The sequence below is a fragment of the Chiloscyllium plagiosum genome, chromosome 6, assembly GCF_004010195.1.
Source record: "Chiloscyllium plagiosum isolate BGI_BamShark_2017 chromosome 6, ASM401019v2, whole genome shotgun sequence".
NCBI lineage: Eukaryota > Metazoa > Chordata > Chondrichthyes > Orectolobiformes > Hemiscylliidae > Chiloscyllium > Chiloscyllium plagiosum.
The window spans coordinates 1,548,480-1,563,041 of NC_057715.1; the positions used below are offsets into that span (position 1 = coordinate 1,548,480).

A 14,562-nucleotide genomic window follows, 5' to 3' on the forward strand; every position below is an offset into this window, starting at 1 on the left:
CCACCCTCCTCTCACTTATCTCTCCACCCTTCAGGTTCTCTGCCTGTATTCCTGATGAAGGGCTTTTGCCTGAATCGTCGATTTTCCTGCTCCTTGGATGCTGCCTGAACTGCTGTGCTCTACCAGCACCACTAATCCAGAATATAGAGATAATGCTGTTGGAATATATCCTGGCTATCCGAATGATAATCTGGAAAAAAAACAGTATCTACCAAAAAGTGTTCTGAATGTAAGGGTCAGAAGTCGCATGGCACTAGGTTATAGTCCAACGGGTTTATTTGAAATCACAAGATTTTGCAACACTGCTCCTTCATCAGGTAGGGTGAATGTTGTCAGTTCCTATGATTCTAGGAAATGATGTGTGAACACATGTCCATTCTTGCATCAACTTGGAAAAAATGCATTGTGCTGAACACTTGTTGAACATTCAGGGTAGGAGTGTTGTATGAACACATTTTCAGAGCAACGTTCAGTCAGCTTGGATCTAAACATACACATCTTTCTTCATAACAAAAGCATTGGAGTTGTACCAATTCGTGTAATGCTGAACTTTGCAGATGTTGCTGTGTGCTTTGTACCATGGAATCCAGTTCCAATTTGAGTTTATCCTGAATGTGAACACTGCAAATAAGAAGAGAGTTGATGCTAAGTTGAGCATCATCTTTCCCGGGTAATCTTGCATTATTTTTAAAGTTATCAATAGAATAAGGTCAGTCTGACCACAGGTTAGTCAGGTGATGAATAAACTCAGTGTTCCTGCTTCCATTCTTTAGACACTTTGGCTAGTTTTTGCGCAAACACATTTTGCTCGGATATGATCTTGTGTGATGAACCAGTCAGTCAACTTGCAATTTAATGCAACTTCATTTACAAAGTACACTAAAGGAGTCATATGGTTAAATATTATTTGTGACCCTGCTCGTTCATGATAAAACCCCAATTCTTACACTGATTACCCTATTAGAAGTCTTTGTCACAATCCTTATCTAAACTACGGCTAGCTACCAAACTAAGCTCCATTAATCCTTGTTGCTCAAAGTTTTCCCAGTCTAGGGCAGGACCTGAACAGCTAGCTCCACAAATTGAAGAGGTATTTTGCATCAGTCTTCATTGTAGAGGATACAAGTAACATCCCACAGGCAACCTTATAAAGGGACTTAGCTATTTTTCATTGTACAAAGCTAATGTTGTAATTGGGCACATCAAAGCCTTCCAGTGATGCCTTGTCCTCACTGCTCACTGTGTATGTGTGAAATAACTAAGGTGCACAAAAGTGATGTCCCTTTATGCTTGTTGTAATCTATGGTTGGTTATACATAACATGAATTAGTCATATAGTTGGGCAATTGCTATAATCAGCTTTGAGCAAGTATTCCACACATTGGTGAGGACCTGCAGGATTTGCATATCATATCAATGCTGCTCATTTGAAACTGCTAGTTTATATATGAATGTATCACTCAAGTAAGCTACAAGCATTTGTATTGCAACACTATACCATAGTGTTCCAGTCCTACAAGGATTGTGAAAATTAGTATTAATTGAATATATTAACTCAGCAACTTGTGGTTTAAGCGTTAACATCTTGTATACCTAAAGAGTCATCTAGACCGGAAACGTTAACTTGCGCACTCTCTACAGATGCTGACTGACCCGCTGTGATTTCCAGCATTTGTTGTTTTCAGTAGATTACAGTATCTGCCCAAGTAGATAAAGTTGGTGAGATTCCATTAGAACTGTGTATTTGATGGAATGACACTTAACCTCCTATCCCTTGTAATATTTTTGATAGATAAAATGGCTCCAGCTACACTCAAATTGAGATAAAGCAGTTAAAAGAACGTTGTTCCATAGATGTGCTTGTTCTCTTCCACTGCCTCATGCAAGCCTACCTTTACTAGTTCACACAAGTGTTGCCATCTCTAGTTCCACACGCTATAGTAATGGCTTTATTGGTAACATCACAAGTCTGAGTGTTTTCCTAACCACGCGATCTATATGCTGAAACAGGGCGTATCAAGGCCATACTGCAAGATAATGGCAAGCCTAGAGGTGACCTTATAGTTTGTGAAATCATGAGGGGCATAGATTGAGTAAATGTTCCCTGGGGTGGGGGAGTCCAAAACCAGACAGCATAGGTTTAAGGTGAGAGGGGAAAGATTTAAAAGGGACCTAAGGGACAATGTTCTCATGCACAGGGTTGTGTGTTTATGGAATGAGCTGCCAAAGGAACTGGTGGAGGCTGGTACAATTGCAACATTTAAAAAGCATCTGGATGGGTATATAAATAGGAAGGATTTAGAGGGATCTGGGTAAATGGGATTAGATTAATTTAGGATATCTGGTCAACATGGATGAGTTGGACTGAAGAGTCTGTTTCCATTCTGTATAGCTCTGTGCCTTTAAACAGATCATTTCTTGCTATTATGGCAGCTCATGAATGTTCTGAAGGCCACTTTTGGTTGTAAAATATGCCTTGCATATCTCAAAATAAGGTATCTCAAAAATCTGATCAGCAGGTGAAACTCAATATGGATTTCACCAGTTTCCTCATTTCCCCTCCCCCCACCGTATCCCAGTTTCAACCCTCAACTCAGCACTGCCCTCATGACCTGTCCATCTTCCTCCCCACCTATCCCCTCCGACCTATCACCATTACCCCCACATCCATCTACCTAGCGCACTCTCCCCCTTTCCCCCACATCCATCTACCTAGCGCACTCTCCCCCTTTCCACCAGTCCTGACCCCCCCTCACATTTATCTCACCACCACCTTGGCTCACAGCCTCATTCCTAATGAAGGGCTTTTGCCCAAAACGTCAATTCTCCTGCTCCTCGAATGCTGTCTGACCTGTGCTTTTCCAGCACCACACTCTTGACTCTAATCTCCAGCATGTGCAGTCCTCACTTTCGCCTAGATGAACCTCTCTGTCTCACTCTGCTGTTATTCAGTAGCAACATGAGTGGTATTCACCACTAATAAGATGCTGCTATTAGGCTAAAAAGATATTTTGCCTATCCCACAAATCATAATGTAGTATATCAATTTCAGTACCAGTATAGTGCAAGGTATGTAGACTTTTGTTATGAGATGGTGACAACAAGCCAAATCAAATCAGCCTCCCTGCATTTGCATCAGAGTAAAATTAAAACATGTAGTGACCCCAACAGACTTCATGAATAACCAATTTATACTTGAACAAAAATTAACAATTTATTATTAATATTGTAACTTCAGCAAATCAAAACTAAACAAGGTAATCTAATTAATGCCTACAATTGAAGTCCAATTGTTGTTGGGAGTAAAGCAAAGAGCAGTCTTGGGTTCTGTGTCCAGCAGGACAAGTGATCTTTATTCAGGGCTCTTTCACCTCACATGTGGGAGAGTCAGGAGACTGCTCTGAGTCTAGCTTTCACATGAGGCCCAGTTGCCAATTGCAGCTCAGATTGGAAGAGAGGTCAATGATACTGTGATTTTCACCAGATGAATATATTTTTATACTTTTCACAAGACAAAACACATGGTCAATGATAAACAATGCTATGAACAGCCCGCGGTCCTCCCATAATCTCATGATCTTTACCAGATATCTCTGCCATCTCTCTTTGGGATCTTACAATGCTTCTGACAGTTATACTCCTTCCTAAACATTTACCAGCTGCAACGCCTTATTTGTCAATGACATAAATACTTGCTTATCACTAAGAACTCTTCCAAATTCCCTAACTTCAGTACAGAAGACTAGGAAGGATATTCATTTCGACCAACTGTGACAAAGTCTAAGTGTCTACAATTCTGTGACACCGCTTACAAACTGGGAACAATCCCTCTCTCACTTCAGCTTGAGAGATCTAACAAACAATCCTTCTGACTTGCAGTTGTAATTACAATTCCCGCTATTTTCATATTATAACCATAACGTGGAGGAGCTGGTGTTGGACTGGTTTGGATAAAGTTAAAAATCACACAACACCAGGTTATAGTCAAACAAACAGGTTTATTTGGAAGCACTAACTTTCAGAGTGCTGGTCCTTCATCGGGTAGCTGTGGAGCAGAATCTAAGACATAGAATTTATAACAAAAGATCAGTGTCATACTCACACACTCACACAGACCCTCTCTCATACACACGCTCTCTCTCAGACACATATACACTCCCCACACTTTCACTCATGTACACACTCTCTCACAGGCTTATACTCCGTCATACTTACGCAAGCACACACTCTCTCATGTGCACTCACACTCAGATGCACCCACATACTTTCTCTCTCCCTCACATTCATGCACACACATAGAAGTCTATGGGATGAATCATATTTGCAGAATTCTATTTCCTGACACATTGTGTGTTTTTGAACAAAATACAATCTGCAGGCAGTCAAACCATGTAACATTTTATAAATTCCTACTTTGGAAATAGAACCAGTCTGACTCAAGACTGGGATACAAACAGCCTCTAACCTCACAACTTTAATACATTGTCTGAGCTGAAATGTCACCTTTTTTTAAAATAAAACCTTAAGTTATCTCGAGAATGTGACTTAAAAGAAGTTTTGGGAGTTACATATTAATGAGACAAAACCTGCAAACCATTCTAAAAGATGAAAGACTTAAGAGCATATTGCACCCATAGGTCTTAGTGAGTTTTGAGATTTGTAGCTCAGGTTGAGGATTTGGATGTATGTTTGCTCGCTAAGCTGGAAGGTTCATTTCCAGACGTTTCATTACCCTACTACGTAACATCTTCAATGGGCCTCATGCGAAGCAATGCTGAAAATTTCTGCTTTCTATTTACTTCACCAAACCAAAGAAACCCAAACCTATAAACAGAAAGCTATAATTGTTTACCTCTCCATATTGTGCACCACTTGTTACTCCATCTTCACTGCAATTGAAGGGGGGTCTCTTCTTACAATGAACAGTTGACTGCTCATAAAATTCAACTAAATCTCTACATGGCTGCTTGTGGGTTGCATTTTGCAATACTCATATGGATATGTTTAACATGTCATAATTATCAAAAGAGTTTTGATTATTGTAGGATCATACATTTCCATCTATTTTTTATTAACTAACAAAGTTAGAACCTTGGCTTAACTGGGCCTTTCAAAAATGCCCCTTATTAAAATGCTTACATGTTTGGAAATGCCTATTTCGAAAAAAACGTGAGCAAATCCCTGTTTCTTCTCATCAGCGATCCTTTTATGACACCACGCGACCTTTCACTATCCAGCAACTGTGTGGAGACCATACGTCTGACTCTGAACATTTGCCAGATAAATCTCCGAACCCCTTTTGGCCATCTTGTGTCAGCTAAGAAGCCCCAGGCGGCCAACTTGTTAACTTTAGTCAAGGGCTGGTGTAACACCAATCTTCTTTGAACACAGTCCCACTCACACACAGACAGATGCAGTTAAAGGATAAATTGAAAGAAAAAAAAAGGGAGGTATGACTGGCCAGTTCACTTACGCAACTTCAATGACATGCAGTATTACAGGTATATGGGATTGGATCTTGCTTGATTTCTGAAGCCAGCAGTCAACGCAAACAGCATCAAGGAGACACTGTGTTATATTCACTTATTTCACATAACTGGGGTTCTATTCTCTGAACTTTCAATAAGTCAATAACAAGAAGGATAACTAGAGAGCAACCAAAACCCCTTGCAGCAACTTTCACAGTCACAGCTTTTCTGTCTGAAAACACAGATCAAAATCTGATTTCTCTTACTGTTTATTCTAATGTTCATTGTTAGGCTAGTCAGTGCCAGCCTCTCTGTGATGCCTCTTTTCAACATGCAGATATTTGCCAGCTTTTGAGCAGAATGTATCTCGAGAGCTGAATTGTCTACTGCGTTCTTTGAACAATAATTGACCTGCAATTAACTTCTCAGGCCAAGTCCCATCAACAAATAGCAGTTCGTTCTTTCTTTGAGGAAAAAAATAAGCTGCTGCTCACAGCCAAAGATCACTGTCAATTCACAGCTCATAGTTTCAACCAGAACTGAGAATTAAAAACAAAATCATTAAGAATTCACAATACTGTTGATATCAAATGTTGACAGATCATACCAAACAACGTATCCCTTCTGCTGTTTGCAATGGACAAGGTATTGACAATATGGAGTCACAACATGGATTTCTGAAAGGGCTAGGAGAAAGTGAGGACTGCAGATGCTGGAGATCAGAGCTGAAAATGTGTTGCTGGAAAAATGCAGCAGGTCAGGCAGCATCCAAGGAACAGGAGAATCGACATTTCGGGCATTCCTGAAGAAGGGCTTATGCCCGAAACGTCGATTTTTCTGAAAGGGCTATCATACTTGCCGAGTGGACTGGAGAGTTTTGAGGAGAGTTGATAGTGGTGAACCATTACATATGGTTTACTTGCATATACAGAATGCTTTTGATAACGTCCCACCTAAGAGATTAGCATGTAAAATTAAAGTTCATGAGATTGGGGTGGGTGTACTGACATGAATGGACAGCTGGTTGGCACAGGAAATAAAGAGTGAGAAAAGAGTGGGTCTTTTTCGAAGTGTCAGACAGTGACTATTGGGATACTGCAGGAATCAGTGCTTGGACCTCAGCAATTAAATATGTTGCTGATGTAGATGATGGAAGTAGATGTAAGATCTCCAAGTTTGTGGATGACCGAAGTTGTATGGAAGGGTGAGCTGTGAGGAGGATGCAGAGATGCATCTGTTTGATTTGGATAAGCTGAATGAGTGCCACATGCACAGCAGCTTATGTATACTGCAGAGAAATGTGAATTAAGAGAGAAATCTGTGGAGAGAAATCATAGTTATGTTGCGTGTGTGGTGTCCTTCCTCCGATATCGTTCAGATAGCTGATGGCAGCTCTCTAACATTTCAAGACAGAGGCTTGCGGTGTTTGATCAGGATTTGGTTCTATGGTCAGGGGTCTTGCCAGGTGTCATGATCTCAGGAGACTTTGGTTTGAAGGTCCAGAGGTCTACGGAGAAGGGGAACCTGGAGAAGTGATTGGGGTGAGCCGTCCAATGGACTCACTCACTGTCCCATTAAGGTAAGATCACCCTGTGCCAGCCATGAGCTCAGAGTGCAGCTGCTGGCTTGGCCATTTGGTATGGACCTCTTTTCCTGCCAGCAGAATCCCTGCATTAACTGCTGACTTAAGAAACTTGAATGACTGATTGGCAGGCAGACCACCTGATAACACCTCCACTTCTCGCATAGTTGCAGTCGTGGCTGGGACGGGTGAATAGTCAGGTGGCAGGCTGCAAGCTGTATTTAACAAAGGCCTTACCTTCAAGCTTGTTGGTTGGACAATATAAAACCCTTCCCCATGTGCAAGCCTATTAGAATATATTTACATTAAGCAATGTTTTAAGATTGATCTTCAAGAATTTCCATTCATAAAAAAAGAAATAATTTGGAAGGAGATAAACTGCACAGAGATCAGGTCTTATTCACTTTGCAGTTCTGATGTTTATTTAAGCAAGTGAAATGTTACATGATGTAACTGAATCATTTCAGCAAGCAATAAGACAGTCCCTTGCTTCACTGACGTCCTGCCTTGTGTTTGTAAGTTTTACAAAATTCTGCCGATGAAACTGAAAAAAAAAACAATTTTTCATATTAACTTTTCACTTTGGCAAGTAATAAGTATTTATTAAAGCAAAATTCCACATACATTACCCATCATAGGTTCTCTTGCTCCCTCTGTCCTATTGTTTTGTGTGTGACAATAATGGACTCTCACACTGGTAATAGACTAAAAATAGGAAAAAAATCATTAACTAAATTATTATTTTATGAGCTATCATGCAATCTATATCTGCTAACAAATTTTTGTGCAATTCAAATTAATCTATAGTCTTTATTAGCATTGCTAAGTTCCATTTTATTCTCCATGACTTCAAATGGTTCAAAGAAACATTAAGTGGCAAACCATATACAAGTAATTACTAAACCATCTTTTGAATGAGATGTTCAACTGAGATCTCTTAATTTAACACAATCCACAAATGTTACTGTCCATTTTCCTTATAAAGCTCAAGGATATAGTATTAGCACTTGCATGCACTCATTACTCTTCCTTATCCTGAAAATACTCTTTTTGAGAGATAAGGAATGAATTTACAATGCATGCAATAGAAACTCAAAAAATATTAAACATCAAATTGATGTTTGTTTTATTCATCTGCAGGATGTGGGCATCACTGCCTAGGCCAGCATTTAATGCCCATGCTCATTGTCCAGAGAGCAGTTAAGAGCCAACCACTTTGTTGCAGGTCCGAACTCATGGGTCAGCCAGACCAGGTAAGGACAGCAGTTTCCTTCCCAAAAGGACATTAGTGAACCAGGTGGGTTTTTTTGAAAATTAATAATAACTTCATGGTGATCATTAGACTCTTTATTCCAGATTACTATTGAATTCAAATTCCACCATCTGCCATGGCAGGATTCAAGCCCAGGTCTGCAGAACATCATCTGTATCACTAGGCCATTGCCTACCCTTAAATATATCCTGGGTTCTAAGACATAAAGAACACCATGCAGCTAGTGGCCCTTGGCACTGCCTACTCTGGTACACTGAATGTGGCACGGTGTAGACTTACATAGGTTCAATGGGGCAAGTGGTATCGTTTCATTCAAACACATTTTTCTCTTATGGAGTTACTGCACCAATAGAGTTAACATCTTAGAATGTGAATGCCAGCACTGAACAATGCTGATAAAGTGGCAATACTGGTGACACTGGACAGAATCTTCCATTACAGAATGTAAGTCTGTTGAGTGTGTTGGTGATTGCTGCTTCATGTCTTTGCGCCCATCATCTTTTCTCAAATTACTGAGCTGAACTTATGACATAAGGAGAGGCAGGACATTCTCAACCCTGTTACAACATTTTAGGGTCAAAGATCGCAGTAGCATATAAATACGCACCAGACAGTCCTTGACTCACTATAAGACCTTAGCATCAGCGAAGGCTGTGTTGGTCATTCCTACCCAACTCTCACAGCAGACAAAACTGACCCTTGGGTCCAGCAATGCCTTGTTAGAAATTGTTGTTCAGAGTAAATAAGGAAGGCCCTTTTTCCCAGGCATGGTAGCAGGAGACCTTTCAATCGGACAAGGGCATCCTGGACTGAGGTCACAGGACAGGTCAATGGTCATGCACAGAAGAATCCAGATCCAACTCAGGAAGGTGTCAAACAATCATTTGTGCTCTGCAAAGCTAAGTGACAGTTTGTCTACAGCAACCTGACACTTACAGGTCTATCATTCAGTCTAACTGGGCCTGTGTGGAGATACGTCACATAGGAAAATAATTACATACAGGTAAGGGATCACAGTTATGCATACTTGTAAGTTTCTGACACACCCATTGCCATTACACTCAATACTTCTCTTTACTGAACAAGATTGCCCATATCAGGAAGAGTTGTTAGATATTCATATCTTCATTTCTATGGCTGTAAACATGACTCTAAGCTGGTATGTTACCTCCCTGATGCCAAAGTCAGAAGTCACATGACTGCAGCTGATAGTCCAACAGGTTTATTTGAAAGTACAAGCTTTTGAAGCACTACCCTTTCGTCAGGTGAAATGCTGTGACGAAGGAGCAATGCCCCCAAAATTTGTGATTTCAAATAAACCCACTGGATTATAAACTGGTGTTGTAAGACTTCTGACTTTGTCCACCCCAGTCCAACACAGACTCCTCCACATCACCCCTGATGCCAGGGTCAAGAATGCCCCACAACAGCTGAGGATATTATTCGAGAGGAGGGTGAATAACTGAGGTCACAGTCCATGTTGGTACCAATGACTTGGATACAGAGGAAGTGGAGTTCTAAGAACAGAAGATTCAGGAAGGAGATTATAAGGAAATGGTGAAGAAACTAAAGTTACTTGGTAAGTATTTAGAACATGGAACAAAGAAAAGCTTAGCACAGAACATGCCCACAATGTTGTGCCGAGGAGTATTCCGAATCTAAAATAAAATAACCTAACGTACGCACCTCTTAATTCACTGCTGTCCCATGTGCATGTCCAACAGTCTCTTAAATGTCCCTAATGACTCTGCTTCCACCACCATCACTGGCAACACATTCCATGCATTCACAACTCTCTGAGTAAAGAACCTACCTCTGACGTCTCCTCTATACCTTCCTCCTAATACCTCAAAACTATGACCCCTCGTGCCACGAGGAAAAGTGTCTGGTTATCGACTCGATCCATGTCTCTCATTACCTTCTATACCTCGATCAGGCCACCTCTCTTCTTCCTTCTCCTTCTCGAGCTTTATCAACCTCTCTTTGTAAGACAAGCCCTCCAGTCCAGGCAGCATCCTGGTAAACCTTCTTTGTACCCTCTCCAAAGCCTCCGTATCTTTCCAATAATAGAGTGACCACAACTGGACACAATATTCCAAGTGTGGTCTCACCAGGTTTTGTAGAGTTGCAGCAAAATCTCATGGCTCTTAAACTCGATCCCCCTGTTAATGATATGCTTTCTTAACAACCCTATCCATTTGGGTGGCAACTTTGAGAGATCTATGCACTTGAACACCAAGGTCCCGCTGTTCCTCCACACTGCCAAGAATCCTGTCTTTAATCCCATATTCAACATGTAAGTTTGACCTTCCAAAATGCATCACTTCGCATTTATCCAGGTTGAACTCCATCTGCCATTTCTCAGCCCAGCTCTGCATCCTGTCAATGTCACGCTGCAGCCTGCAATAGCACTCGATACTATCAACAGCACCTCCAACCTTTGTGTCATCAGCAAATTTACTAATCCACCCCTCAACCTCCTCATTTGAGTCATTTATAAAAACTACGAACAGCAGAGGCCCAAGAACAGAGCCCTGCAGGACCCCACTCAACACTGACCTCCAGGCAGAATACTTTCCATCTACAACCACTCTCTGCCTTCTGTCAGCCAGCCAATTCTGAATCCAGATAGCCAAATTTCCTTGTACCCCATACTTCTTGACTTTATGAATAAGCCTACCATGGGGAACCTTATCAAATGCCTTGCTGAAGTCCATATACACCACATCCACTGTTCGGCCTTCGTCGACATGTCTTGTCACCCCCTCAAAGAACTCAATAAGATTTGTGAGGCATGACCTGCTCCTCACAAAGCCATGCTGACTGCCTTTAATCATGCTATGCTTTTCCAAATAGTCATAAATACTATCCCTCAGAATTCTTTCCAAAACCTTGCTGACCACAGACATAAGACTGACTGGTCTGTAATTGCCAGGGATTTCCCTATTATCCATTTTGAAAAGAGGAACAACATTCGCCTCCTTTCAATCCTCCGGTACGACTCCCGTGGAGAGTGAGGAAGGAAAGATCTTTACCAGCGGCTTAGCAACCTCCTTTCTCACTTCCTGGAGTAACCTAGGATAAATCTGGCCTGGACTTGGGGACTTACCAATCGTAATATTTGCCAGAATTTCCAGCACATCAATTTCATCAATCTTGATCTGTTCAAGCCTGTATCCCAGCTCCTCAAAGTTCTCATTCGCAACAAGGTCCCTTTCCTTAGTAAAAACTGAAGCAAGAAACCCATTTAAGACTTCCCCTATCTGCTCAGACTCCACGCACAAGTTCCCTCCACCATCCCTGACCGGCCCTACCTTCTCCCTGATCATTCTCTTATTCCTCATGTATGAGTAAAATGCCTTTGGGGTCTCCCTAATCCTTCCCCCCCAAGCCTTTTTCGTGCCACCTCATGGCTCTAACAGTCCATTTCTGAGCTCCTTTCTAGCAAGCCTGTAATCCTCTAAAGTTGTGCTAGATCCTTGCTTCCTCCGCCTTACGTAAGCTGCCTTCTTCCTTTTGATGAGAAGCTCCTCTGTTCTCGTCATCCAAGGCTCCTTAATCTTACCCCTTCTTGCCTGTCTTAGAGGGATGATTATTTATTGAAGAACTTACAGAAAGTTTCTCAGAATTCTAGGTGACTATATAAGGAGTCTTCAAGAGGACCTGGACAAGCTGAATGAAGGGGTAAGAATGTGGCAGATAGAATATAACTAAATGTTAGGCCATCCAGGAAGGTTGAATATTTCTTTAATGCTGAGAGGTTGGGAAGTGCATTGCAGCAAGTTTTTCTTGCACCTTCCTCATAACTTATGTTTCCAACCAATTTGGTGTCATCAGCAAATTTGGAAATAGTACTATTGGTCCCCACATCACTGCTACAGTTGATGGAAGATCCCGTTTAGCCCCATGAAGACAATGAGCCTCTATATTCAGCCATAATTGGCATCCTGTAGCTGCAGAGAGTGCAGGGTGTTTGGGACCATCAGGAGATGGTCAACAGCAGGAGATGGAGGAGACCATCCAAGTTCTGTTTACAGTCTTTGCTCCAACATGCAAGCAGCTGACTGCTTCAATTGAAAGGATGGTACCTGCTTCACAGACTGAGGTCCAGCGGAACATCCAGCAGCTGCCAAATAAGACATCTGATCTACATTTCATCCACTGGACAGCATCAAAGAGAAGACAACGGGGTGAGCCAAGATACTGGGAAAAGACACCACAACTTCCCTCCATGTGTTCCTGTACCTGAGGAGATGGGGTGCAGAATAGGAAGAGATGCACCAGGCTGTTGTCTAAAGGGAATTCATCTCTGGGTACTGAGGTTCCCTGCCCTTCCGCCTTCCTTTTGCCAATGGTCTTATAATTTTCAGCAGATCAGATCAAAGAGGCTGCCTCTGCATCTTTACAGCAGACACTCAGCAGGCCAAGGTGCTCCATGCCCAGAGAACCCAAAGAATGCCCACTAAGGTTATCATAGTTAGCGGGGCACAGCAGTCACCAGGATGTCTCCATGTTAACTAATCTAACTGACCGCAGTAACAGTATAATGAAGGTAATAAAGATTCTTTATTTAATTGAGGCACAATACAATGACATAATATTTCATCAACGAGCTGTGTCCCAAACAGAAAGCTGTGAGCTTCCAGTCAGCTGGTCTCTAAAATCTTTCAATATAAACACAAACTGTATCAGGAGCATATTCACCAGTTCGTACTGAAATTTTCATCAGCTTTTCTGACACTTTGGACAATCGCTTTATTGATTTCTTATTTGAATGTCCTCATGCACTGAGCAACCACAGTTGTTGTGGGGAGAATTCCAGGGATTTGAAAGTCTTTGAGTAAGTCTTTTTCTGTCCGAAATGTCCAACTCCTTATACTGAGATTGTGATTCATCATTCCAGGCCTCCAGCAGGACAACACCTTCCCAATGACTATCTGTCAAGCTTTTAAGAATTTCATGTTTCAAATGAGATCGCTTTTTGCTCTGCTGAACTGTATGAAATAAGTAAGGAGTCTACTTAATCTCTCCTATGGGACAATCTCTTAATCCCAGGCACCAGTCCAGTGAATTCTCAATCCAGGCATTCTGAGGCAAATATACCATTCCTTTGGTAAGGAGATCAAAATTGTATAAAATACTCCGGGTGTGGTCTTACCATGACCTACATAATTATATAAAGACTTCTTTATTCTTACACTGCAATCCTTCTGCTTTAAAAGCTAACACACCATTTGGTTTGCTGATTGTTTGCACTTGCTACTTCTCCATAATGTCTACACAAAAATATCCAAAAGCCTGAGAATATCAATATTTCTCTCTGTATCTTCCTGCTGAAAAGAAATCTGATTTTCTAAAGCCTGTACATTCTCAAATTTTTCCTGATCTGACAAAAAGTTATCAATTTGAAACATCAATGTTGTTTACATTTTCACAACAGTTGCTTAACCTGCTGAACATTTTGAGATTGTTATTTTATGTCAAGAACCTTCACATTCATTGAGGCAACAGACATGAGTTTCAGTTTAACATTTCATCTATATGACAGCACCACTAACAATGCAGCACTCATTCAGTACTACATTAAATTGTCAGCATTGATTATAAACTCAAATCCTTAAGCAACAATAAAAAACACCATCGTATGAAACTGTTGGGAGTGTGGTCGCTGATTAAAGCAGAACAACACTCTAGCACTTCAGACCACTGCATTAATAACAAATGCAAAATTACAATGTAAACATGACTAATTGACTTGTGGTATTATTTTAGTCTTGAAGTAAATCAGTCCTCAAATGATTACATTTCCATCAAACTGTTTCAGAAGTCCATTGGTGTCCCTTGTTTTATGTCTATCTTGTTGTTAAGAGATTTGATCTTTAGTGTGCTGTGTTGCAGAAAGTTGCAACTCTGCCAACTAATTAGCCTGGCTTGGGCGTGCAGAAATCAGATGTTTGCAATACAGTGGAAACTTGATTATCCGAACGTGATGGTCGACTATTCCGTTTGGATAATCGATTATTCAGAAAATTGATTAAATGCCTTTCCTCTGGGGCTAGAAGTTTTAAAGTCTGCTCCCCGTTCAGGAGACTGCAGCTGTGCACTGCGTGCAAGAACACGCACCCCCCTCTTGTTTGCCCACACCCCGTCCAACACTGCCCCCGCACAAAGCATGCGAGCCCCCGGCCCCCCAACCCAGTCCACTTCCTCTCCTCACCCCCAAACCCGTCCAACAGGCT

The 14,562-nt window shown here is 41.4% G+C and overlaps 1 protein-coding gene across 2 annotated transcripts in view; it reads right to left on the reverse strand.

The window, feature by feature from the left end:
- Positions 1 to 7,449: 7,449 nt before the first annotated feature.
- The window catches only part of LOC122550429, a 16,240-nt gene continuing 9,127 nt past the window's right edge, over positions 7,450 to 14,562 (reverse strand). Inside the window, exons 2-3 of one of the 2 annotated variants that reach the window (XM_043691157.1) lie at positions 7,680 to 7,755; positions 7,450 to 7,594 (exon numbers count right to left, since the gene is read on the reverse strand). In XM_043691157.1, coding sequence (XP_043547092.1) covers positions 7,709 to 7,755 — 47 coding nt within the window. In that variant the 3' untranslated portion in view covers positions 7,450 to 7,594; positions 7,680 to 7,708. Of the gene's footprint in view, positions 7,595 to 7,674; positions 7,756 to 14,562 lie in introns of both variants that reach the window. The other variant, XM_043691156.1, reaches the window with a different exon arrangement.